Source organism: Palaemon carinicauda, chromosome 40, assembly GCF_036898095.1.
Source record: "Palaemon carinicauda isolate YSFRI2023 chromosome 40, ASM3689809v2, whole genome shotgun sequence".
NCBI classification, from domain to species: domain Eukaryota; kingdom Metazoa; phylum Arthropoda; class Malacostraca; order Decapoda; family Palaemonidae; genus Palaemon; species Palaemon carinicauda.
The window spans coordinates 46,907,887-46,934,561 of NC_090764.1; the positions used below are offsets into that span (position 1 = coordinate 46,907,887).

Here is a 26,675-nt window from a genome sequence, read left to right on the forward strand (position 1 = left end):
TCTCATCTGAATGAGGAAGACCATGCTTTGCTGAAGGTAAGGACACATGAAGTTAGAGCTGTCGCTACTTCAGTGGCCTTCAAACAAAACAGATCTCTGCAGAGTGTAATGGATGCAACCTATTGGAGAAGCAAGTCAGTGTTCGCATCATTTTACCTTAAAGATGTCCAGTCTCTTTACGAGAACTGCTACACCCTGGGACCATTCGTAGCAGCGAGTGCAGTAGTAGGTGAGGGCTCAACCACTACATTCCCATAATCCCATAACCTTTTTTAATCTTTCTCTTGAAATGCTTTTTATTGTTGTTTTTGGGTTGTACGGAAGGCTAAGAAGCCTTTCGCATCCTGGTTGATTTGGCGGGTGGTCAAATTCTTTCTTGAGAAGCGCCTAGATTAGAGGTTGTGATGAGGTCCTTTAGTATGGGTTGCAGCCCTTCATACTTCAGCACCTAGGAGTCGCTCAGCATCCTAAGAGGATCGCGAGGCTCAGTAAGGAAGACGTACTTAAAAAGGCAGAGTAATGGTTCAAGTCGACTTCCTTACCAGGTACTTATTAATTTTATGTCTGTTATTTTGAATAACTGCTAAAATGAAATACGGGATACTTAGCTTCTAATGTTAACATGTATGCTGGTCTCCACCCACCCCCCTGGGTGTGAATCAGCTACATGATCACCGGGTAAGATTAATATTGAAAAATTTTATTTTCCTTAGTAAAATAAATTTTTGAATATACTTACCCGGTGATCATGAATTAAAGGACCCTCCCTTCCTCCCCATAGAGACCCAGTGGACCTAGGAGAAAATTGGTTCTTTGTTGACAAGAAGTACTGGAGTACCTACTCGACAGATGGCGCTGTTGTTGTACACCCCCACCTGTATAGCGATCGCTGGCGTATCCCGCCCGTAGGTTTTTTCTGTCGGGCAGCAGAGCTGCAGCTACATGATCACCGGGTAAGTATATTCAAAAATTTATTTTACTAAGGAAAATAACATTTTTACTGTTAGGCAGATATGCGATAAATATTTAGCAAAAGGTAAGGAGGTGTATGTTGTGTTTATGGATCTGGAGAGAGCGTATGATAGAGTTGATAGGGAAGCAATGTAGAATGTGATGAGGTTATATAGAGTTGGTGGAAGGTTGTTGCAAGCAGTGAAAAGTTTCTACAAAGGTAGTAAAGCATGTGTTAGGATAGGAAATGAAGTGAGCGATTGGTTTCTGGTGAGAGTGGGGCTGAGACAGGGATGTGTAATGTTGCTGTGGTTGTTTAACTTGTATGTTGATGGAGTGGTGCGAGAGGTGAGTGCTCAAATACTTGGACGATGATTGAAACTGATAGACGAGAATGACCATGAATGGGAGGTAAATCAGTTGTTGTTTGCAGATGATACTGTACTGGTTGCAGACGCGGAAGAGAAGCTTGGCCGATTAGTGACAGAATTTGGAAGGGTGTGTGAGAGAAGGAAGTTAAGAGTTAATGTGGGTAAGAGTAAGGTTATGAGATGTGCGAGAAGGGAAGGTGGTGCGAGGTTGAATGTCATGTTGAATGGAGTGTTTCTTGAGGAGGTGGATCAGTGTACTTGGGGTCTGTTGTTGCAGCAAATGGTGGAGTGGAAGCAGATGTACGTCAGAGAGTGACTGAAGGATGCAAAGTGTTGGGGGCAGTTAAGGGAGTAGTAAAAAATAGACGGTTGGGCATGAATGTAAAGAGAGTTCTGTATGAGAAAGTGATTGTACTAACTGTGATGTATGGATCGGAGTTGTGGGGAATGAAAGTGATGGAGAGACAGGAATTGAATGTGTTTGAGATGAAGTGTCTTAGGAGTATGGCAGGTGTATCTCGACTAGATAGGGTTAGGAACGAAGTAGTGAGGTTGAGAATGGGTGTAAGAAATGAGTTAGCAGCTAGAGTGCATATGAATGTGTTGAGGTGGTTTGGCCATGTTGAGAGAATGAAAAATGCAAGAGTTGATGGGAGAAGTACAAGAGGAAGGCCAAGGTTTTGGTGGATGGATGGTGTGAAAGAAGCTCTGGATGATAGGAGGATAGATGTGAGAGAGGCAAGAGAGCGTGCTAGAAATAGGAATGAATGGCTAGCGATTGTGACGCAGTTCCGGTAAGCCCTGCTGCTTCCTCCGGTGCCTTGGATGACCGCGGAGGTAGTAGCACTAAGGGATTCAGTGTTATGAAGCTTCATCTGTGGTGGATAACGGGGGAGGGTGGGCTGTGACACCCTAGCAGTACCAGCCGAACTCGGTTGAGTCCTTTGTCAGGCTGGGAGGAACGTAAAGAGGAGAGGTCCCCTTTTTTGTTAATTTGTTTGATGTCGGCTACCTCCACAAAATTGGGGGAAGTGCCTTGGTATATGTATGTATGTATGTATTATTATTATTATTATTATTATTATTACTACTACTTGCTAAGCTACAACCCTAGTTGGAAAAGCAGGATGCTTTAAGCCCAGGGGCTCCAACAGGGAAAATGGCCCAGTGAGGAAAGGGAAAAAATAAAAAAATATTTTAAGAACAGTAACAGCATTAAAATAAATATCTCCTACTGTACTTGAACTAAAATCTAGCAAAACAAGAGGGAAAGAAATAAGATAGATTAGTGTGTCCGAGTGTACCCTCATCAAGAGAGTAGGTAATGGGTATTATTATCGAGCAACATGGGAAAAGTTATACTAATAAAGAAATCTGGTTTTTTATATTAAAACTCCTGTTTTCTTAAAAATTAGCTTTATATCCATCACAAATAAATAGTTAATAAGATGTACCCTAATATATCATATGGTAATGGAGCCCACCCAGTGAGAAACGGGGCTTTTGGTTGGGGAAAATTTACTGGGATATTGGTAAATATTGGTAAAACTAACCATTTCCTCTTTATACAGTACATTATTCTCTGGGATGCTTAATAACTCCATGAAAATTTTCAATATTAAACTTACCCGACGATCATATAGCTGTCAGCTCTGCTGCCCGACAGAAAAACCTACGGGCGGAATACGCCAGCGATCGCTATACAGGTGGGGGTGTACATCAACAGCGCCATCTGTCAAGTAGGTACTCAAGTACTCGATGTCAACATAGAACCAATTTTCTCTCTGTCGTGCCACTGGCAAGACCTACTAAATACGCTGTTACTAACTGGATTTGTTTTCACAACGATTTGGTGAAGTACACTATTCCAGTTTTGAGCTTTCGCTATGCAGGGGTTTTATCTTCATTTCAAAACTTGAACTCGTTTTGGATAGATTTAATTATGGTGACGAAGAGAGTATGCACTCTCTTTCACTTTTAAATGGCCGACCCTTCCCTTAGACGGAAGTGTGTTTAGGTTTTTGGTAATTTTGCTTAACACGTTATAGATCTATATATTTTATATCTCTCCGCCTTTATAGGCCTCTTCGATTAACTTTCCATTTATTATAAACATATAACAATAAATTTTTATGTTTGTTTATATGCGACCTTTCCTAATAGTAGGCGGTCCTAACTTGGAACCGAAGTTAATTAACATTGAGCCCGTTATATCGTATTTAACCTTTAAAGAATTTAATACTTTTTAAATTTTAATGTTTTATGAAAGAATTTCTTTGATAGTCTCGTACTGTTTTCAAAGATGAACTAACGTTTAGTTTTTAGTCTACGCAGTTGTTGACGTTCAGGACGTTCAACATGCGCTCTATCGTTACGATAGAGAGAGAGTGTATCACGGTTTCACTTTGCAGTAAGAGTAAACCGATTCTGGCGTTTCGTTCATTCTTTCTTAGCTTAAATGGTTTAAATTCTAAATTAAAGGAACTTTTTATTTGGAAAACCTTTCAGTTTTTTCCTGTAGCAAATAACATGTTTTAACGATATATAATTGGGCTCTTCTCTCAGGTGCAAAATCAAGAGAGAAAGAGAGAGAGAGATAGACACGGAGGGAGAGAGAGGAGAATAAACGTTTCGTTCAAGCTGGTAACGTTGTTCTCGTTTTTTTACTCTCCTCCCTAGTCGCTGTAGGGGAAGAAGGTAAAACGTTTCTAGGGTTTTATTCTTGTTCCCAGGCTATGTGCGGTGAGAGATTGTAAACGTAGTTTATTTGATCTAGTGTTTAGTCTCTTTCCCAGCCACTGAATTCTTTATCTTTATTTATGTTTTCTGTTGCATTGTACGACTGTTTTCGCAATTACTACCTTTTAATGAAGGATAGGATTGCGTGTTTCAGGTAGAAATCAGTTAAAGTTCGATTTCAGTGAAATAAGTGCAAAACAGAAAATCAAAGTGATAAAGTGATATGCGCAAAGTGTTACAGTGTTGCGTCCGAGGGTTCGTCTGTTCGTGCCAGTCGTTCACCTAGTCCGGGACCTCTTACAAGCTCCCAAGCCCAGGGGAGAAGTAATGTCGAACGACTTATGGGTTCCACAGGCCTTGATCAACGAACAGACGTTTTTCCCTCCGTGGTTTCGGGCGTATCTACCCAAGATCGCCCCACCCACACAAAGACGAGAGAGCCCATTTATTCCTCGTCTGCGGAAGAGGTTTCTCGTAAGAAACCATGGACCACATCTCGCAGCTTTTTCAGTGCAAGTCGGTCCCTTCCGCGCAAGTCCAACGGCCCAGGTGTAGCCACTGGGTCAGTTCGGACTCGCTGCAGTCATCCGACGACTGCACACCTCCCAAGAGAGGCAAGGTGGTACCGCAACAGGCAGCAACTCCGTCTGTTGCCGCACCAGCTGTTTTAGACCCTCAGTCACAACGGACAGTAGCTCCGTCTGTTGCCGCTTTTGTAGACCCTAAGTGGTCTTTACTGCAGTCTATGCAGACTCGGTTAGCTGCGGTTATGCAGGAGTTTCGTATGGAGAAGGTTGACACTGCTCCCGTTAGCCTACAACCTGCCACGGTTGTGCGCCCAGCTCACGCTGAGGCTGCCTGCTCCCACACTCCGGCTGCGGAGAGCTCCACCACCGATGCGCAGTCGACCCTGCCAGACGCATGTTGACGTTAGCCGACGTGCGGCACCCTCCGTTGACATGCGTGAGCTACCGCATCAGCAGTGGGAAGGTGGAGTCAAGCTGCCGTGTTTTGACGCGATGCGTTAGTTTCCGCAACCCACGGCAGTCCCCACCACGCACCACCACTCCGCTTTGGTTGTTGCCTGCTCCCACTCTCCGACTGCGGAGAAGGTTGACGATGCACCCGTTTGCCTACAACCTGCCACGGTTGTGCGCCCAGCAGACGCTGCGGCTGCCTGCTCCCACACTCTTGTTGTGAGAGCTCCTCCACCCATGCGCAGTCGACCCTGCCAGACGCATGCTGACTCCCACAGACACACGGAGCACTCCGTTGCCGTGCGTGAGCTACCACAAGCTGCCGTGTTTTGACAGGGTGTGTCAGCCTCCGCAACCCACTGTGGTTACCGCCACTCGCCCGCAGCAGACTAGTCAGTCAGGAGTTGAGGCTTCCCCACACAGCTTTGGTTGTTGCCAGCTCACAGACTGTCAAGCAGTTACATGACGTTGCCTTCTGGTCTGCTACTAATGCACCAGTGCTGTATGTCACGCACCTGTTGTGGTTGACAGTTCAGTTTTTTGACAGTTCACAGACTGTCAGGCAGTTACATAACGTTGCCTTCTGGTCTGCTGCTAATGCACCAGTGCTGTATGTCCTCACGCACCTGTTGTGGTTGACAGTTCAGTTTTTGACAGTTCACAGACTGTCAAGCAGTTACATAACGTTGCCTTCTGGTCTGCTGCTTATGCACCAGTGAGACCCTCACTGAGATAACCTAGCTTTTCTCGGACATGGTTCCTGTAGATGAGAAAGTGCTGTTCTCCCTCCTACTGATATTCCTTTGAGGACTCTGTCATTTGGAGAGGAGCCTTAAGCTGCTTAGCCTCCTATGGACTTCTTTAATTAAAGCATAACAAGGCTTCCAGGGATGGTAAATGGTTCCGCTTCATTCGCTAACCCCGTCTGTTGCCACACCTGCTCCCGTAGACCCTAATGGGCTTTGCTGCAAGACATGCAGTCCAAGCTTGTGTCCTTGATAGAAGATTTTTTACGGAGAAGAACCTTCTGGCCAACAACCTTCCTACCGGTTGGTTGTGCGCCCTGTTGACGCTGAGGTATCCTACTCGCGTCCGCCAGTTGAGGTGGTTCCTCCACCGATGCGACCCAGTGTGGGTTGCCAGTCGCACGTTGACGTTAAGCGACTCTCGGAGGTGGTTGTGGACGTTCAGTGTGTCACTAGGAAGACGTTCAACAACCAGCAGAGGTGACTTGTTGTGACGCAGTGCACCTCAGCAACCCGGTAGGGGGTTGACTGCACAACCCAGACAGTCTAAACAGTTTCGGGTTGACGCTGTACTTCCTCGCGTCCCCATGGTTGACAGTTCACAGACTGTGCAGCAGTACCATGATATTGTGTCCGGCTCCGTCACGCATCCACCAGTGCGACCGGATTCAGCGAGTCAGACGTTGCCCACTCCGTTGCCGTTTCCTCATCAGTTTCGGATGAGGAACCCTCTGATGAGGACATTGCTGAACAAGACGATCAACCCCCAGCCCTGCTATCCATCCTGAAGATGCTGAAGAAGGAACGCTGCCCTATCAGGCTGTGGATGAGTCTGGTTAGGACACTGTCATCCGTGGTTCAATGTGTGTCACTTGGAAGACTACACCTCCGTCCTCTTCTGTATCATCTAGCTTTTCACTGGAAAAGGACAAGACGCTAGAAGCGGTCTCGATCCCGGTTTCCGGAAAGATAAAGTCTGGTCTGACTTGGTGAAAGGACTTTATCAACCTTTGAAAGGGTCTTCCCCTGACTGTTCAGACTCCCAACCACGTTCTCTTCTCGGACGCATCGGACGTAGGCTGGGGTGCGACATTAGGCGGTAGGGAATGCTCGGGATTATGGAACTCGAGTCAAAGGACAATGCATTTCAACTGCAAGAAGCTACTGGCAGTACGCCTGACCTGGAAAAGCTTCAGGTCTCTCCTTCAAGGCAAAGTGGTGGAGGTGAACACAGACAACACCCTGCTTTGACGTACATCTCCAAGCAAGGAGGGACCTACTCTCTGACATGGTACGAGTTCGCAAGAGACCTCCTCACCTGGTCAACAGGTCTAGACTTTTCACTAGTAACGAGGTTCATCCAAGGCAACTTGAATGTCATAGCAGATTGTCTCAGTAGGAAGGGACAAATAATTCCAACAGATTGGACCCTCCACAAGGATGTATGCAAGAGACTTTGGGCCACCTGGGGTCAGCCAACCATAGATCTCTTCGCAACCTCGATGACCAAGAGGCTCCCAATACTTTGCTCACCTATCCCAGACCCAGCAGTAGTTCATATAGATGCCTTTCTACTAGATTGGTCACATCTAGATCTATATGCATTCCCTCCGTTCTAGATTGTCAACAAGGTACTGCAGAAGTTCGCCTCTCACGAAGGGACAAAGTTGACGCTAGTTGCTTCCCTCTGGCCCGCGAGAGAATAACTCACCGAGGTACTTCGATGGCTAGTAGACGTTCCCAGAACTCTTCCCCTAAGGGTGGACCTGCTACGTCTGCCACGCATAAAGAAGGTACTCCAAGGCCTCCATGCTCTTCGTCTGACTGCCTTCAGACTTTCGAAAGACTCTCGAGAGCTAGAGGTTTTTCGAAGGAGGCAACCAGAGCGTTTGCTAGAGCAAGGAGAACATCCACCCTTAGAATCTACCAATCGAAGTGGGAAATCTTCCGAAACTGATGCAAGTCAGTATCCGTATCCTCGACCAGAACCTCTGTAACTCAATAGCTGACTTTCTCTTATATCTGAGGAAAGAACGATCTCTTTCAGCTCCCACTATCAAGGGTTACAGAAGCATGTTGGCATCAGTCTTCCATCACAGAGGCTTAGATCTTTCCAACAATAAAGATCTACAGGACCTCCTTAAGTCTTTTGAGACCACGAAGGAGCGTCGTTTGGTTACACCTGGTTGGAATTTAGACGTGGTTCTAAGATTCCTTATGTCAGACAGGTTCGAACCGCTTCAATCAGCCTCCCTGAAAGATCTCACCTTAAAGACTCTTTTCCTGATATGCTTAACCACAGCTAAAAGAGTCAGTGAGATTCATGCCTTCAGCAAGAACATCAGATTCTCATCCGAAACGGCTACATGTTCTACAACTTGGTTTTCTAGCCAAACACGAGCTGCCTTCTCGGCCTTGACCAATATCGTTCGATATTCCAAACTTATCGTATGGTTGGAAATGAACTAGAAAGAGTATTATGTCCTGTAAGAGCTCTTAAGTTCTATTTTAAAAACCTTTACGAGGCCCGTCTGAAGCTTTATGGTGTTCAGTTAAGAATCCATCTTTGCCTATGTCAGAGAATTCTTTATCCTATTTTAGAAGACTGTTAATACGAGAAGCTCATTCCCATCTGAATGAGGAAGACCAAGCTTGGCTGAAGGTAAGGACACACGAAGTTAGAGCTGTCGCAACTTCCGTGGCCTTTAAACAAAATAGATCTCTGCAAAGTATATTCGACGCAACCTATTGGAAAAGCAAATCAGTGTTCGCGTCTTTTATCTTAAGAATGTCCAGTCTCTTTACGAGAACTGCTACACTCTGGGACCATTCGTAGCAACGAGTGCAGTAGTGGTGAGGGCTCTACCACTACAATTCCCTAATTCCATAACCTTTTTAATCTTTCTCTTGAAATGTTTTATTAATATTTTTGGGTTGTCCGGAAGGCTAAGAAGCCTTTCGCATCCTACTTGATTTGGCGGGTGGTCAAAGTCATTTCTTGAGAAGCGCCTAGATTAGAGGTTTTGATGAGGACCTTTAGTATGGGTTGCAACCTTCATACTTCAGCTCCTAGGAGTCGCTCAGCATCCTATGAGGATCGCGAGGCTCAGTAAGGAAGACGTACTTAAAAAGGCAGAGTAATTGTTCAAGTCGACTTCCTTACCAGGTACTTATTTATTTTATGCTTGTTATTTTGAATAACTGCTAAAATGAAATACGGAATACTTAGCTCATAATAATGTCAACATGTAATGCTGGTCTCTACCCACCCCCCTGGGTGTGAATCAGCTATATGATCGTCGGGTAAGTTTAATATTGAAAAATGTTATTTTCATTAGTAAAATAAATTTTTGAATATACTTACCCGATGATCATAAATTAAAGGACCCACCCTTCCTCCCCAATAGAGACCCAGTGGACAGAGGAGAAAATTGGTTCTATGTTGACATCGAGTACTTGAGTACCTACTTGACAGATGGCGCTGTTGATGTACACCCCCACCTGTATAGCGATCGCTGGCGTATTCCGCCCGTAGGTTTTTCTGTCGGGCAGCAGAGCTGACAGCTATATGATCGTCGGGTAAGTATATTCAAAAATTTATTTTACTAATGAAAATAACATATTTCACAAAATATTAGTATCCTTTGCATATCATTTGTTTGTTGATATTCTAAGATTTGCATGCATTCACTCCTGTTTGTTTGTGTGAATATACCTTGTTGCGTATAAACCATTTTAAGTTTTCTGCGCATTTGCTCCTGTTCGTTTGTGTGTATTGTATTACCTAGTTGCGTATTAACCATTTTAAGCTTTTTATGCATTTTCTCTTGTTTGTTCATGTGTGTTGTGCATACCTTGTTGCATATTAACCATTTCAAGCTTTCTGCGCATTTGGTCCTGTTCGTTTGTGTGCACATACCTTGTTGCGTATTAACCACTGTAATATTTTTGCTTATTAGGCGCTCCCATTTTCTTTCTACCAATAGGATTCCTCCTGTTTGTTTGTTTGTGGGCTCCTTTTAGTCCTTTTCTTAGTTTTCCATTATTTGGTTGTGTCGTTATGGAGTGTCTCGTACCCAAGTGTAATGGCTACATTTATATGAAAGTTATAAAGGAGTTTCATGGGGATTTTAATGGTATGTGTAGTGTAGTGAACAGAAGCAGATTTTTACAAGCCCATTGTGTCATTCCACAAACGTTACATCTTATTCGGAAGACAAACACATTCCTTACTGTAACTATTCGGTGAAAATCACTAAGACAAAGAGGACTTCTCAATCATAATGTAAGGCATTATTTGTAATTTACTTTAAATTTTTGTGACTGAGGAAGGGGGGTCCAGGAGGCTTGTGTGAACTGGGAACTATTAGATTAGGGTAGTTGGGATGTGTTAAGTTTTGTGGCCTTTTGAACAAATCTTGAATTTTATATTTTGCTTATGGGACAAACTTTTTTCTATACAGTTAATAGTGTGTTTGCAATGAATTTTATCTTTATTTCAGTAGTAAATATTCATGTTCCCCCCCACCCACCCAATTCCCCCAGTTTCCAACTGTGTCCGTTGAGGAGGTTGGGATAACGTGAGAATGGCTTAGTTGTGATGGAATTAAAGGTCAAATTCCTTGAAAGCGCACTATTTACTGTAGGTAAAGTTGTTTTTTCTATTAGAAATGTCCTGTGTTAAATTATAATTTTACTTAGAAATACTTGGAATTCTGTTAACTTTTGTAATTGACTTTGCATGGTATTCCATTACAGTACTTTTGAGTAGCTTACCCTGTAGGATCTTTCATTATTGTGCTTGCCAGATTGCTGAACTGTAAGGACACAACAAAGATTTTTTTTTGTTTGATAATGCAAATTTTCATGATGATTTGCAGTTTTTAAAAGTATAAAGGTCATTCATGAGTGGTGGAGGTAACGAACTGGTGGTTGCACTTGTTGCATGTTATCTTATAGTTGTATCATATAAGGATATGATCAAACTATGTCCAAAGATATGCCCAAATTTCAACTAATGAGAGCAGGAAGGTGATTGTTGAAAACTCAATAGGCAGACATATGTATAGGCTTTCCCCATACACTCATTGTCTACCTTATAGGGATGTTAAAGTTGTTGCCAATAGTGAAAACTATCAGTCCTTGAGCTGAGCTCAAATAACTCTGAAATTGTAAGTCTGCTGCAATTTTAAAACTATTACCGTATTCTATTTTAGGAGCTATGGTAAATGTTAATTGGTGTATCGGTTTCACTGGGTTGCGCTTACACTGTATTTCTTTTTTTTTTGCTGTATTAATTATTTCATGAATGTCAGCATGGGAACAAAAAAGTTATTTTGCTGGAATTGATGTGAGATGAGGAATGGAAGATCCTATAGAAGGGGTGAGTTAAGACTTTGAGGAGTTGAACAGTTATCTCTTCGTACTCCACGAAGCCTCAAGAAACTGGAAACTTTACATATACTTCGTCGTCTGGTGTTATGTTGTTAAATCTCATTAATTTTATCTGTGTATCTGGTGTATCATTAATCTGATGTTGAATATTTCCAAATGACCTGGTTATATTTTCAATTTTGTTTTCCAAGAAAACTAGAAAATTATTTGCTAGTTCCTGGTCACTGTATCGATCAGGTAGCTTTTTTCATTTACCTCTCCCATTATACCATTTAGGAGTCAATATAACTTAATTTATATCTGTTGCCGTTTTGCAGATCTTCCTCTTATAATATTCACTTTTTTCTTCTTAGTAGGTAGTTGTATTGATACTTAGCATTTCTTTTTTTTTTTTTTTCTTTTACTAAAGTATCTCCATAAAACCAAGGAGATTGGTCTTTAACAGCTATAGTCTTTTCCATCAGTGGGCACATGGTATCATATTCACTTTTACTCACTCTATTATAAGTGGTTGTAAGACAGTTAACACACTTAGCTCCCAACAAACGTTGGTTATCATGCTCACGGAATATTGATAGCATCATTTATTTTCTTTGTAATTTCTTCAATAAAAACTCTAGAGAAATTTGATTTATGTCTAAAATTTATTTTCTTTACTACTGCATGTTTCTGTAGAGGTAGACTAAACGTAATAAGTTTGTGCACTGGGGAGATAGTACATTTCTCTTCAACATTTATATCAGATAAAATTTTATTCATTCCATCACTCAAAACTAGGTCTTGTGTATGCCCAGTTAAAGTAGTTGTACAGTTGACATGATTTACTAATTGATATGATTGTAATAACTCGCTAAATACCAAAGCGTCGAGATTTGATGTGTCATCCATCCAAAAATTGAGGTCTCCGCAAATAACTAATTCAATTTTCTCCATAACATCTCAATGAATGCACTGAATTCTTCAAAGAAGATACTAGTATATGTTCTCGGAGGTTTGTAGACTGTTACAAAGGATATTTTTCTGTTTTTATGCATAAAGTTTATTTCTATATATTCAAAGCTTGTTACACTAGTTCTTCTTAACCTTTTGAGATTTGAGTAACCTTTATGAATAAAGAATCTGACATCAGACCTACCCTTTCTCAGAATGTGAAACGAGGTATGTGTGGGGGGTGCCATTCCAGTGATCTTAGCCTTGTCAAAGTAATTTAACCATATTTCAGATGATGCTAGTATGTGCAAGCATTTCTCGTTTATCAATTCTCGAATTTGGATAATTTTATTACTAACAGATTGTATATTTATGTAGCCACAGTTTATGACATCCTTAGTATCAATGAGCAGTATTTTCTGCTAGTCTTTTCAATTTCAACTCCAAAGATTAGAATCTCTTGAATTTACTTTATGGTCATTTGGTTTGTTTAACTTATTGCAGTTAATACACTTTGGCATTTGCGAGTTACATTCTTTGCAGGAATGTTTTTCGGAACATTTCCCGCAGACTTTATCATCAGTTTTAAACTTGCAATCTTTCTTAAAATGTCCATACCTCTGACAGTGGTGGCAGGGAATCACGTGGTATCTATCACGTGTGTCATATGTACCCCATCGCAACATAACTTTTTCACCATTATCGTGAATAGCCTTTCGGACTTCAGAATCACATTTCAACACAGTGGGTAGTCCCACCTGCAGCATTTTTCCTCAGTACCACACTTATCCTCTCTTCTAGAGTTTGGATTTGGTCTAGGTAATGATTTCTTTGAATGAAGGCATTTACTACTTCATTTTCATCATTTATACACATTGCATATCATTATTTTTGGTTTTAATGTTGTGATTTTTCTGGTTTCAGTGTCGGGAACCAATGTCTGTATTTTGTTTGCAGCCTCTTCTCTGATGACTTTGTTACCAAAGTTTACAACATTTCCATTTGACATTGACATCGTGTTAAGTTTTATAATGATAAGTTCCTGTTCGACCTTAGGTTTTCTTTCAGTAATTTTAGTTGTATTTGTTGATTTAATTACCAACAGATATTTTTTAAGAAAAGTTGGTTTTATTTCAAACTATTTTGTTTTACAGATTATTAAAGAAATGCTGGATTCTGGTTCTGGTACTGATGGAACTTCTGTCAAGTTTATTCATATGGTTCATCCAGACGAAAGTGTGAGATTAGCAGCTGCTGAGAAGTTTGCCAATAGGTTATCCAGAGGCTTGGTAAGAAGTAAAAAAAAAACATGTTTGTTTCATCATAAAACCTTTATTTCAAGATAAGTATTGCCTTTCTTTGTGAGTACAAAAAAAAAAAAAAAAAAAAATAGACATTTCATTCCCTACAAGTAATAAGTGATTAGTTACAGTTGGTTAGGCAATGCATTTGTGATTCCCTTCCCAGTAGTTAGCTGTCTTATTACTGCATTTGTAAGAAAAAATGTCTGTCTTCTAAACCTTATCTTGCAAATGAATGACATTACAAGAATTTAAACTGCTAACTGCTTGGAACTAGGGCAGTCTTAGGTAAATACACTAACCAGCTGGGCATATAAGACTTTTGTTTTTTTAATTCTTTGGGATGAGGGGTCTCAAAGTTTTGGCAATACTTTACATAAGTTTTGCAAAAGTATTAGATTTTCTCTGAAAGTTATAAGATTTTTTATATATATTTTTCAAGTGGTGCATTAATAGTAGCTTGTTAAATGCTCATTTATTGATGTGAAATGTATAATGCCCTTTGTAGAGATGATCTTGTTTTGTTAATGCAAAAAAGTTTGAGATTCCAATTTTGTTAATGTGAAATTTGAGGGTTTACCTATGAAAATTCTTTATAATTGTATTTTTATTTTCTCTTATCTTCCAACAGAAGCTTGTATACCTGTTGTCCAATATTTAATTAGCCCTTTTTATTTTTTAGGAAACAAGCAAGGAGGTTATCATGTTGAATCTAAGTTATATGCTAGCTGATGATTGTCCTTCAATTGTTAAGCAAGGGCTTTCCATTAAGAAGATTGAGGATATAATCGATACTTCTTTCCTAATCAGTGAATGTAAGAAATTGATTAGAAAAAGTGAAAAATGTGGCGATACCTGGAATAATGTAAAGAAGTTGAGTGCAAAATGTTTAGCAAAGGCCCTTTCCCAGGAACACTGTTCTGATGACCAATGGAATGATGCAGTGTACATCTTCTTACCATTTATATTGTGCCCCAAGAATAATGTTGATGTGTCAATTGCAAGGGCAGTTTTAAATTCAGAATTTGGTAGACGTATTCCTCTGTTGAATGCTATTGCCTGTGATATGAGTGTTGTAATTACTGATAAAAACATAGAAGGTACAGAATACTCTACCAAATTATGGCAAATACTACCAAAGGTTATATATAATATATCTGCCAGTGACAGTTCCTTATGGGAACTAATCAGAAAGCAGTTAAAACAAGAGGACAATATTATGTATCAATTCATATCTTTGGTATTGCTTTATTTTGGATTAATAAAGGAAAAGACTGAAAAGAGTTTACGTCTTAAATTGGCACATTTGGTGATGGACTTTTCCTTGATGAGCATAGAAAACTTCAAGGTACAGTATATGTTTTTATTTTGGTTGAATATCATTTCTCTTTGTTATTGGAAGTAAATTGAATTGCTAATTTGAGTACAATAGTTCTTATTTTCTGTATTGACTTTTAGTGAGTTTAGATTGCCTGTCTAATGCTGAGAAAAATTTTGGATTTTAGTAAGTTTAGATAAAGTTATTAGAATCATACTAGATAATATAAATGAATATCAAAACAGAATTTACTGCTTTAAGTTGCCAGTCTAATGCTGAAAAAATGTTTGTGTAGTAAAAGTCTTAATACATTACAAAAATAATTCCTTTCCATCCAGTTACTTACATAAAAATTTGTTCCTATGTGAACTACAGATCATTGTCCTTTAGGTAGGGGAATATGTTTTCAATATGAGCTGGACGGTTGTTGTATAATTTAACAAGCATTTAAGCAACGGGGAGGTGAGGGCAAGGAGCCTCACCCCCCTACCTAGCAAATTCTCTTCATGTTTTCGGCCGCATCAAGTACAGACATATTGATGGGCCCTTAATTAAACTTTTCATTCTGATTGTTGTGATGTGAAGCAAAACATTCGTACATGAGAGGATGAACTTTACAACTGGTGTTTGTTAAACTTGCTGCAGATCCACGCTGAATGTGGTCTTCTTAGTGGCATGATTGTTCTCAATCATCCCCGTGTGCCAAGTGTAGGTCATGGCCACATTTGCTGTACCAGGAGTATGCTTTAAGGGGGAGGAAGAGAGCTTTGTTTCTTCATTCTACTCATATGGTGTATTGGCTAGTGCTTCTCTTGCACTTGCATTCGTGGCTCGATCCATAGGGAGTATGCATCAGGAGCAAGAAGCCCTTGGAGCTGCGTCATCAACTTTCAGGTTTTGGTGGTGTGTAGAGTTCCTCTAGTGTTCACCACACCCCGTTTGAGGTTGGAGCTTCTTTTCCATTAGTGCCACCACTCAGGTTTTGTCCTCCTGAGGCCTTTCAGGTAGGGTCCCCAGTGCCATTGTCTCCCTTGGTGACACCATTGTTGAAGGGCGTAGTTAGTGCTTACCTGGTGTTAGTGTCTCCTGTGATGTCTGCAGTGGTTCCCTCTCCCTGGGCATGGGTGGTCCAGATTCAGGAAGGACGTTTTCCCCCCGGTGCCGGGGATTTCCCCTTGCATCTCCTCTGACTCAGTCACCCCTTTCTCCCATTTCCTTGTGCTTTCACCCTGTCCCTTGTGCCAGGAGGTCTGAGGCTCCTGCTCCCCTGCAAGTGTGACTACCCTTCCCTGTGACTGTTCCCCACTGTTCTATTTTCCCCCCTCGCGGGAAAGTCATGTTCTGGGTCTCTCAGACTTCAACATCTCTGCGGAGTCTGAGGGGAGGGTTGGAAGGAGAAAGAAACCTGGATGCTCTTCCTCATCGTCCGCTCCAAATTCACACTGTTCATTTTTTTTCTAAAAAGAAGTAGTAGAGGAAGAGATGCACTCCAACATGGTCGTAGAAAGGGCTCCTTTCGATACCACTTTGATTAGGTGAGGTGGACAGCACTCTAATGGCTCCCTGCCCCATAGGGAGGAAGCCTTATGTTTTGGGTTCCTCTGGACTAGAGCCATGACCTCTTGTCACACATCTAAACCTCCCGCGACTAGAGTCCCCGGCTACCCCAGTAGCAGAGTAAGGTAGCTGAGTCCCCCCCAGGGGTGTGGCTTGTCTCTGGCTCCCCTGGGGCTATGGCTCAAGCCCTCGACTATCCTCATCTCCTCGCTTGTGGGCTCTAGTCCCCTGTTACTTTGGTAGCCATGTGGGACAGATGTTATGGGTCTGAGCCTTGACTCAGGTCCCTAACTACCCTAGTGGCTGAGTTGTTTGCTGTCGGGGCCGGTGCCATAACCCAGTGTCACTGGTCTGCACTTCGGAGGCCCCTGTCCTGGGACTTAGGTCCCTGGCTACTCTTGCATCTGGGCAGGATAGATTTGATTGGCCCCATTCTATTCCCAGTGCATGGAGCGTCAGAGTACCAAGGCTTGGCCACCAGGAGCAGCCTACCCAGGTAGCTGAGATTGACTAGTGCCAGCTCTAGGTTTCTGCCCCCAGGTCCAATGCACTAGCCAGGTCCATGACCCCATATCACAGCCCCAGCCATGCCCACTGCGGTGTTAGTTTGGTTCCCACAGCTACTTTGGTAGCTATATGGAACTGGCATAGGATTCCATTTTTTTTGGCTCCTGGGCCAAAGGCACGGGACTGGAGCTGTGACCCAGGATCATGGATCGACTTCCTCAGCTATTCCAGTATCCTGGTGATTAGGGCACTAGCTTACGACCTCATACACTTCCCCCCTTCCCCCAGTTAATGAAGGAGCTTAGTCTCCCGTTTTGCTGTGACATTGGACTCTTACTCTTCCTTCAACCCTCGATACTACAGTAGAGGAAGTTAAGAAAATGGAATCGTTCAGAGCTTTTATTGCAACTTGCCATACCCTCTTCCCTGGCTAGGTAAGAGGGTACTCAGAAATGGTCTGCATCAGGATACCAGACTTTAGACCAGTTCCGACAGAGGCGGACAATCCTTATTAGAATGTATCTGATGGACGTCCATGCACACATTCATGAATGCAATGTTCGGAGAGAGGCTGCCTGGGATCTGCCTTCGGGAGGGGCCTCAGTCATTGAGCGGCACTTCGTTGACACTCTAGGTCTCAGGCCATTATGAGGCTGCCTTGGCCTCCTCCTTCTCAGACTATTTAACTCAAGAGGTAGCTCTGTCACTTCGTAACTTTTTGGGACAAGGAAGATCTCCAGGAGTTTCCTAGACTATGACATTACTGCCCACAACTCCCGGAAGGAACCAGTGCATGTAGCTCCTAGCTACCTAACCTATTCCTTCCAGGCAGTGGGGCAGTGGAAGAAGGGAATCAGAGGGTTATGCTTTTGCCAGCATTTACTCACCGTTTTGTACACCCAAGAGTAGAGGATAGCTTGTCATGCTTTTTGGCAAACCAGTAGAGGCTTAAGGCCAAGCCTTGGATAGTAAGGATCCTTTTGGACCTTTTCTTACCACCCTTTTAAGCCCTTCACCCCACTATTTTTCTGATAGAGTACTCATTCAATCTACTAACATTGGCAAAAATCCTGGCCTTGCAAGCAGAGGTAGGAGGGATATTGGAGAGGAATGTACTCTAGATCGTTCAAGATAAATCTCTGGACTTCTACATTGGACTCTTCAGAGAGTCAACTGGGGCCTGGAAGCCAGTCATCAACCTCTCACTATGGAATGAGTTTGTGTTCAGATTTAGTTCAGGAGGAAAACAGTGTGATCTGTGCTTAGTTCCATCAGAGAGGAAGATTTCTCGGTTTCAGTGGATTTGAAAGACTTGTAAATTTTTATCTGTGCATTAGTCCGTTATAAAGTAGCTCCCATCTTCCTCTACAATGCAATGTTCCAGTTCAGGACTCTGGGTTCCGAACTGGGTATTGCCTCTAAGGTGTTCATTCAAATATTCACCTTAGTGATAGGTTTGGGCCACTATCAAGTTTATAACTGTGGATGTATGCCTGGAATGGCTGATCCTGGCCTAACAGGATCGAGATCGATTTTTGTTTTTTGTCATGATTTGGGAAATGTGATAATCAGAGAAAAGTCGAGTCTTTTTCCAAGCCAAGGTTGAAGCACTTGAGCATGCTGGTAACACAAAGGCAGCAAGAGTCAGTCAGTTAGACAACCTCATCAGCAACCCCAAGGAGGTAGTGAATCCATTCTGTCAAACACAGAACTCCCAGCATGGAGCTAGCAGAATCTTCTCGGCCACATTTCGTCACTTGGGAAGCTCATTCCTCAAGCAGGTGCCTTCATCAGAGATTTCTTCAGTGCTGTTTGTAAAATCACAGGTCAATCTCCAGGGATCACCCTCCTCCTTGTGACAGCGGGACAGGAAGCTTAGGTGTATCTCATCTGCTGGCTAAATGAGGAACCCTCACATAACTCGACTCTCCATATCTTGACATACAACTGTGTTCATTTTGCATCGAGAGAGTGGAGGAGCGCATCCCTGAACAACCTAGTCATCTCAGGGTGTGTGGTCAGAAGAAGCATCTACTCTTCAATGTCCATAGATTATTATTATTATTATTATTATTATTATTATTATTATTATTATTATTAAATGCTAAGCTACAACCCTTGTTGGAAAAGCAAGATGCTATAAGCCCAGGGGCCCCAACAGGGAAAATAGCCCAGTGAGGAAAAGAAATAAAGAAAAATAAAATATTTTAAGTATAGTTACAACATTAAAATGAATATTTCCTATTAAAACTAAAAACTTTGCAAAACAAGTGGAAGAGAAACTAGATAGAAGTGTGCCCGAGTGTACCCTCAAGCAAGAGAACTCTAACCCAAGACAGTGGAAGACCATGGTACAGAGGCTATGGCACCACCCAAGACTAGAGAACAATGGTTTGATTTTGGAGTGTCCTCCTAGAAGAGCTGCTTACCATAGCTGAAGAGTCTCTTCTACCCTTACCAAGAGGAAAGTAGCCACTGAACAATTACAGTACTGTACAGTGATTAACCCCTTGTGTGAAGAAGAATTGTTTGGCAATCTCAGTGTTGTCAGGTGTTTGAGGACAGAGTAGAATCTGTAAAGAATAGGGCAGACCATTCGGTGTGTGTGTGTGTGTGTAGGCAAAGGGAAAGAACTGTAACCAGAGAGAAGGGTCCTATGTAGTACTATCTGGCCAGTCAAAGGACCCCATAACTCTCTAGCCGTAGTATCTCAACGGGCGGTTGGTGCCCAGGCCAACCTAGCACTGCATGCATTCCAAGAATGCAACAACACCACTGTAGAGGCTTATGTCTAACACTGCAAGCTGACTAAGTGAATGCATTTCTTGATAGCATTCCATATTGTAGAGTTGTCAGTCAAATATAATTTAGGTAAGAGGAATGGATTAGCAACCAGATGCATTTCTTGATAACATCCATGTCGTAGAATTGCCAGTCAAATATGTTCCAGGTGAGAGGAATGGACTAGCAGACACATTTAGTCGCTAAGGGAGGGTTGTAGGGTCAGGTTGGTCCTCACATCCTTACATAACAGAGAGACGTCTGGTTTTTGTGGTTCTCCAGGCATTAACAGGTATGCTATACTGTACTGTTAAACAGGAAGCCTTCCGTATTTTCTTCTCCTGTTCAGTCCCATAGTTGGTGTTTGAAGTCACCTTCTAACACCCATGGGCTGACATGGAGGGTTACACCCTTATTCTATTCAACCCTGTTCCATCGGCTAGTCTACCATGTGGGATATTGCCAGGACTCGGGTTGATTTTGGGGGCTACCAGATGGCCTCAGCTGAATAGTATCCTTCTCTGCCTTTTTGAGATCCCGAGAGATAAAGTGGGCCATCTTCTACAATTGATATCATTGAAGGGATTCTTCTCAGGTTGAATTATCCTAAGATTAGATTGCAGAGTCTCTTCTTCCTTACTGAGAGAAGCTCCTCTCAGTCGCTGCTGTCAAGGCTACCATAGTCTTTCAACAGAAATGGATACACCTCTCCTTCTCTTAGGAGTTTCCTGTGCTTGAGAGTAGCTTGGAACAGTCTTGCTGTTCTCTGTACCTCAAATGATGTCCAAGCCTTTGAGAAGGCCTCAATCAAGGTTCTGTCTCTTAAGACTGTCTGAGCTGCATTATTATTGTCAAAGAGTTTAGGAGAGTTACATGGTCTCTACCTTAATTTTCCACTTTGAAAGGGGGTGGCTAGTGCCGGGGCATGGCCCCAGGTTCAAGCCTTCTTCATCCCCCTGTATAGGAAGCGTCAAATGACGCGGAGAGATGTTTTTGTGCCCCGTGATAGCTCTTTTGTGCTATCTGAAGAAAACCTGACACCTCAGACCAGAGTGTCAGCAACTCTTCCTCAGCACTGGCAGAAGCAGTAAAGAGGTGTCTAGAACACCATCTCTTTCAGACTTTGGGAGTTGATCTGTAATGCATATGCTTCAACTGCTGAGATAATAAAGGTACCAGCTAGGACCGGAACTCATGAAGTTATGGGCTAGCCCCCATTTTTCCTTTCAAGAAGAATCTTGCAGTCCGCTAGGTACATTTATATGCTTCCAGAAGACTAAAATTACTGCCAGATCTTTGCTCAGACAGTATATATAATGTTTATAATGCTTAAAATTAACTCTTCAAAAACTATTTTATAGCACCAAAATTTAATACCTAAGGAAGTGAGTATTAACAAGAGGGAAAATAAAAAAAAAAACTACTTGGTGTTTTAGGTTGGGTTGTGTAGAACCTAGAGAAGTTCTCCTCCATTCTCCCTAGACAAGGTGGAGGATGGTGCAATATTTACCAACCTGTTGATCATCATATTCTAAGTATATTATTCTGGACTGCTATCCCCTTTTTGAGAAGGGATCCCTCCTTTGACCATGTACCAGTCTTTTTGAACAAGCCAGGCCTTATCAGCCTATTTATCCTAATGATAAACAGATTTGAGGTTGCTGGAGTCATTATCATCACTTCTATAGATTGATATTTCCACTGAAGGAAGAGAACCTACCAGTTTGGTTCGAGGGCGACTGCAGACCTACCAAGCTGCGAGTTTTCTTACCTAAAGGAAGATGGTTTGCATTTTATGTAGGAAGAAAACAGAAATTTTTAATTAATTTTTAATGTATCCTAGTTATACAAATCTGATTCCTTCAAGTTAAACTTCCCTCCTCGACCACTCCTCTCAGCCCTTACTCCTGAGTTGAAGATTCATAAATGAAGAGACTTTGACAAATAAGGGGATGAGACTCATTGCTTTTGCTCCTACCTGTTGCTTAACTAATTTAAATGATTTAAAATCCATCCAGCTTGTGCTGAAAACATATTCCCCTACCTAAAGGACTCAAGTTTGTATAGCAAGGAAAATTACACATTACTGCTCAAGTTTTCTAGGCTGACTTATATGTCATCAATACAACCTCTCTCAAGGTTAGCTGGGGACATGCCTTAAGAGATTGAGCTGTGTACCTTCGTGATTTTGGAAATGCGGTTCTTGAATTTGATGATGGCCAAAATGATGTGCCAAAATGCACATCTGTCACATGATTGCCATGGATTTCCCCTAGAGGAAAAGAGCAAAAGTCACTGATAGTAACACTCTTGATCCCACTTAGGGTTGTTCGGGTTATCACATCCAAGCTGCTCTTACTTGATTTTGCTTTGATTCATCTGTAACAAAAAAAATTCATTGAAAAATTCAATTATTTTCTTATCACCCTGGAGCGGGGTTGTATATCCATCCCTTCCTCAAATACCATGGCCACATATCTAAAAGAGAGATAAGCTCAGAAATATACTTAAACCTTTCGCTATGATAATGTCATTACACGTCAAAAACATGCCTGGTGATACAGACAGTGACGTCCGGATACTTCATCATTATTATTATTATAATTATTACAAGCTAAGCTACAAATATAAACCATATGGAAGTTAAAATTACTTGTATAACTCATATATTCTACAAAAGAGTATATCACGGTCATATATCATACAAAGGTCACACTCACACACAAAATTTCACTAAGAAATCTCCTCTTCCAAATATTATCCTCTCCTCCTTTCTTCAGTCAACTAATGAAGTCTTTAGGAATCTAGCCTTTATTTCTGATTATGTAAGGCCGAGGGCCAATGTCATTGACTTTGGGCAATATCTAGATATTGTCATGTGGATTGGATTGGTGAATTGGCTTACCCTGGATGAGGATATTTAGGGCAAGAAAGATGTATTCCATGGTGTCTCTTTTGGCAATTATGTCACGCAGGTGTTTTGAGGCAACTGAGAAATATTTTCACGCATTTAGCAGTCAAAAGATAATGCCGACAAGTTGATTGTCATTCGACCCATCATGTATTACATCATTATAGATGATTATTAAGTAGGTAACTCTTCCATTTAATGATATTTTATCACTAACTCTTTATTTTAATTCTTTCTATATTAGCCATAAATACCTTTTAGTATAAAATTTGCCCTTTTAAATGATTGCACACTCATAGGGAAACCCGGTGTATAGTAAGCACTTCTACCTGTCCTAGGATTTGAACCTTAGTGCCGCGTTGAAATGAAGGTGAACAGTAAGACTGACCATTTGGGTGTGTAGTGTACAGAGAAATGAGTTGACTCTGCTGAATTTAATCCTATCAAATTCAGGATTTGTGCTTAAAATCAAAACCAACCTATCTCCATCATTATACTATAGCTGATTGACAAGTATGCAACACAGCTATTTTATGATAATTTTATCACTCATAATTTTTATTTTTTTCAAATACAGTAAGCCCTAAACACCTTTTAATAGAAAATTTGCTGTCATGGTATCACAAAACCATAGGGAAATTGTTTTTATGGTAGTACTTTTGCACGGCCATGGATTCGAACCTTAGTGTAAATAGAAATGCACCAAGATAAACAGTAAAATGTTGATCATTCAGCTGTAAATAGAGATAATAATTGAGTCCGGCTCTGCTGTATTTAATACTGTCTTATTCAAGATTTGTACTAAGAATGGAAATTAACCTATCACTATTATAACTTGATTGTTAAATACATGACACTTGGGTGTTTTATGATTTTATCATTAATGGGATTTTGATTTTTTAAATAAGCCACAAATACCTTCTAATTTCAAATGATAAGTACCTCTCTCCAGCCTAGGAACCTTGGGGCCAAGTAGAAATGTAAGTAAGCCATCAGACTGACCATTCAGCATTCAAAAAGTGAAGCAGTCATCTATTAGACACTCAAGGATCCATTTTTACATGTGCAGGCCTACTGGCTGACTGCCATTTTCTATCTTAAAAAGTGCTTGGGAAGATTTCATCAAGACAAAAAAGGGTAATTGTAGGTAATGGATTTGTCAGGAGACAATTATTTTTTTAGATGTTAATTAAAGTTATTCTTTTCAGAATGTGACCTGCACTAATGCATCTATGGATAAGAAATTGACGTATGATGACTTTGTAAAGTACAGCGCAGAAGTATCCTCAGGAAATATCCCTGCTGATTGTATTGCACTATGCATGCTTCAGGCTGTCAAAACCTTTTCGTTACCAAATGAATGCTTGAAAACTAAGTATTGGACGCCAGATATGGAGGTAAGAAATTTATTTAGTTTTTTCACTATTTTGTTATACTATAATGAGCCAACGATAATAATGATATTAATGAGGATTATTAGAATTCATGTCTGAATGTTATTTTAATTTGCCAAAGATTTCATCTTTGTTTTTGAATTATGATAGTTTACAGAAAAAAAATACCATTCTAGGTAAAACAATTTTTCGGTTACTTAATATTTGTAGTATATTTTGAGTAATACTTGTGTTTGGCAATGGCGATTGGGTCATTCATATGAAGAGAATAAGAAGTTTTGGAAAGAAGTGAAGAGAGTAAGGAAGGCTGGTTCAAGAATTGAAGAGACAGTGAAAGATGGAAATGGAAGGTTGTTAAAAGGAGATAAGGCAAGGAAAGGGTAGGCGGAGTATTTTGCAAGTTTACTGAATGTTGAGGATAATAGGGAAGCAGATATAATTGCTGTTGCAGGTGTTGAGGTGCCGGTGATGGGAGATGAGAATGAGAGAGAGATTACAAGAGATGAAGTGAGGAGAGCACTAGATGAAACGAGAGTAGGAAAAGCATCTGGTATGGATGGTGTGTGAGCTGAGATGTTGAAGGAAGGGGTGTGATTGTACTTGAATGGTTGGTGAGATTGTTTAATATGTGTTTTGTGTTATCAATGGTACCAGTAGATTGGGTTTGTGCGTGTATTGTACCACTATATAAGGATAAGGGAGATGTGCATGAGTGTTGTAATTCAATGGGTATTAGTTTGTTGAGTGTAGTTGGAAAAATGTATGGTAGAGTACTGATTAATAGAATTAAGGATAAAACAGAGAATGCAATCTTAGAAGTACAGGGTGGTTTTAGAAGAGGTAGGGGTTGTATGAATCAGATTTTTACAGCTAGGCAGATATGCAAGAAATATTTAGCAAAAGGTAAGGAGGTGTATGTTGTGTTTATGGAGAAAGCGTGTGATAAGAGTTGAAAGGGAAGCAATGTGGAATGTGATGATGTTATATGGAGTTGGTGGAAGGTTGTTGCAAGCAGTGAAAAGTTTCTACAAAGGTAGTAAAGCATGTGTTAGGATAGGAAATGAAGTGAGCGATTGGTTTCTGGTGAGAGTGGTGCTGAGACAGGGATGTGTGATATTGCTGTTGTAAAAAAAAAAAAACCTGTCATAGGTTATAGGTTTTATTGCACACAAAAACTGGAGTCACCTCATGAAACAATAGAAACAGCCACTATTACAACATGCACTAATTTACATGCACAATAACAAACAAATACATCAAAGTAAGGGCCAGACAACACAGGGACATCCACAAGCAATAATATGTGCGAAGACACACAAATAGCAACATAATAAGCTGGTAAATGCAAGCAGAGAAACACAACGTACATGAGAGCATGAATGTAAAACTACATTGAACATATATTACCACATTCTCCCCACCTATGAAATTCAAGCAGCATAATCATCAAAATACTTAGGAGCCCGCCGGGTCCTTTCGAACCTCCGGAGTGGTACAGGTGTAGTGCCTTGACCAGACGCAGCAGGAAGCTCTTGAACAGCACTTTCCTCGGATGTAACGTCATGAGTGACTTCTTGAAGAGGAGGTTCCGAGCTTGCTCTAGCATCTGGACGGCGCACCTCAGACTCTGATATACCTAGAGACTCTAGAGATTGCGGCAGTGAAGGTCTGGTGGCCTCCACGCTGCTACTATCATCACCACTTAAAGGTGCTAGATGCCTCAAAGACACAGTGGACTCTCTACCATCAGGAAACTTGACATGAGCATATTCAGGATTAGCTTCTACTATTTCTACTTCATCTACTAGAGGGTCATTCTTGCTGTGCCGTACTTGCCGTCTTATTAGAGCGGGACCTTTGGTGATGAGCCAGGTAGGCAACGTACGACCTGACGTGGACTTTCGAGGATGCTTTAGGAAACGCTCGTGTGGTGTACAATTAGTTGACGTACATAGCAGGGAACGGATAGAGTGAAGTGCATCTGGGAGGACAACTTCCCATTTCGAGACATCAAGATTCCTTGTTCTGAGAGCTAACCGAATGGTTTTCCATATGATTCCATTGTACCTCTCCACCTGGCCATTGCCCCTTGGGTTGTAGGGCGTAGTGCGACTGGTAGCCACTCCTTTCTCTTGTAAGAATTTCTTCAGTTCTTCTGACATGAAAGAGGCTCCCCTGTCTGAGTGTACGTATGCTGGCATTCCGATTAGTGCAAACAATTGTACCAAACACCCGATGATAGCACCAGCAGTCATGTCTGAACAAGGGAACGCAAAAGGGAATCGTGAGAATTCGTCAATGACTGTGAGCAAGTATCTGTTTTTCGACTGTGACGGAAGGGGCCCCTTAAAATCCAAGTTCAATCTCTCATATGGCTGAGTAGCTTTCACCAGATGGCCATCATCAGGCTTATAGAACTGAGGTTTGACCGTAGAGCAGATTGGACAAGAAGCAGTAACCTTCTTTACATCCTCAACAGAATAAGCCAGGTTCTGAACTCGGATGAAATGCACCATCCTCGACACTCCAGGATGACATAGACTTTCATGCAGTTGTTTGAGTTTGTCTGTAGCTACAGCACCACAGACACGCGAAAGAGCATCTGCAGGAATATTTTCCGTACCTGGACGATACACAATATCGTAGTGGTAGCATGACAGTTCAATCCGCCACCTGGCTATCTTGTCGTTCTTGATTTTGCTTGAAGATCTTGTGTCGAACATGAATGTTACACTTCGCTGGTCAGTAATCAGCTTAAAGTGATGACCAATTAGGTAATGCTTCCACTTTCTGAGGGC

The 26,675-nt window shown here is 41.4% G+C and overlaps 2 protein-coding genes across 2 annotated transcripts in view; one reads left to right on the plus strand and one right to left on the minus strand.

Annotated features, from left to right (window-relative positions):
- LOC137631754 (HEAT repeat-containing protein 1-like) overlaps positions 1 to 26,675 on the minus strand; it is a 622,900-nt gene that overhangs the window by 519,417 nt on the left and 76,808 nt on the right. The gene's annotated exons all lie outside the window — the stretch shown is intronic.
- The window catches only part of LOC137631637 (HEAT repeat-containing protein 1-like), a 138,237-nt gene that overhangs the window by 79,057 nt on the left and 32,505 nt on the right, over positions 1 to 26,675 (plus strand). Inside the window, exons 9-11 of the mRNA XM_068363510.1 lie at positions 13,263 to 13,397; positions 14,092 to 14,757; positions 23,692 to 23,880. Of these exons, the coding sequence (XP_068219611.1) occupies positions 13,263 to 13,397; positions 14,092 to 14,757; positions 23,692 to 23,880 (990 nt within the window). The remainder of the gene's footprint in view (positions 1 to 13,262; positions 13,398 to 14,091; positions 14,758 to 23,691; positions 23,881 to 26,675) is intronic.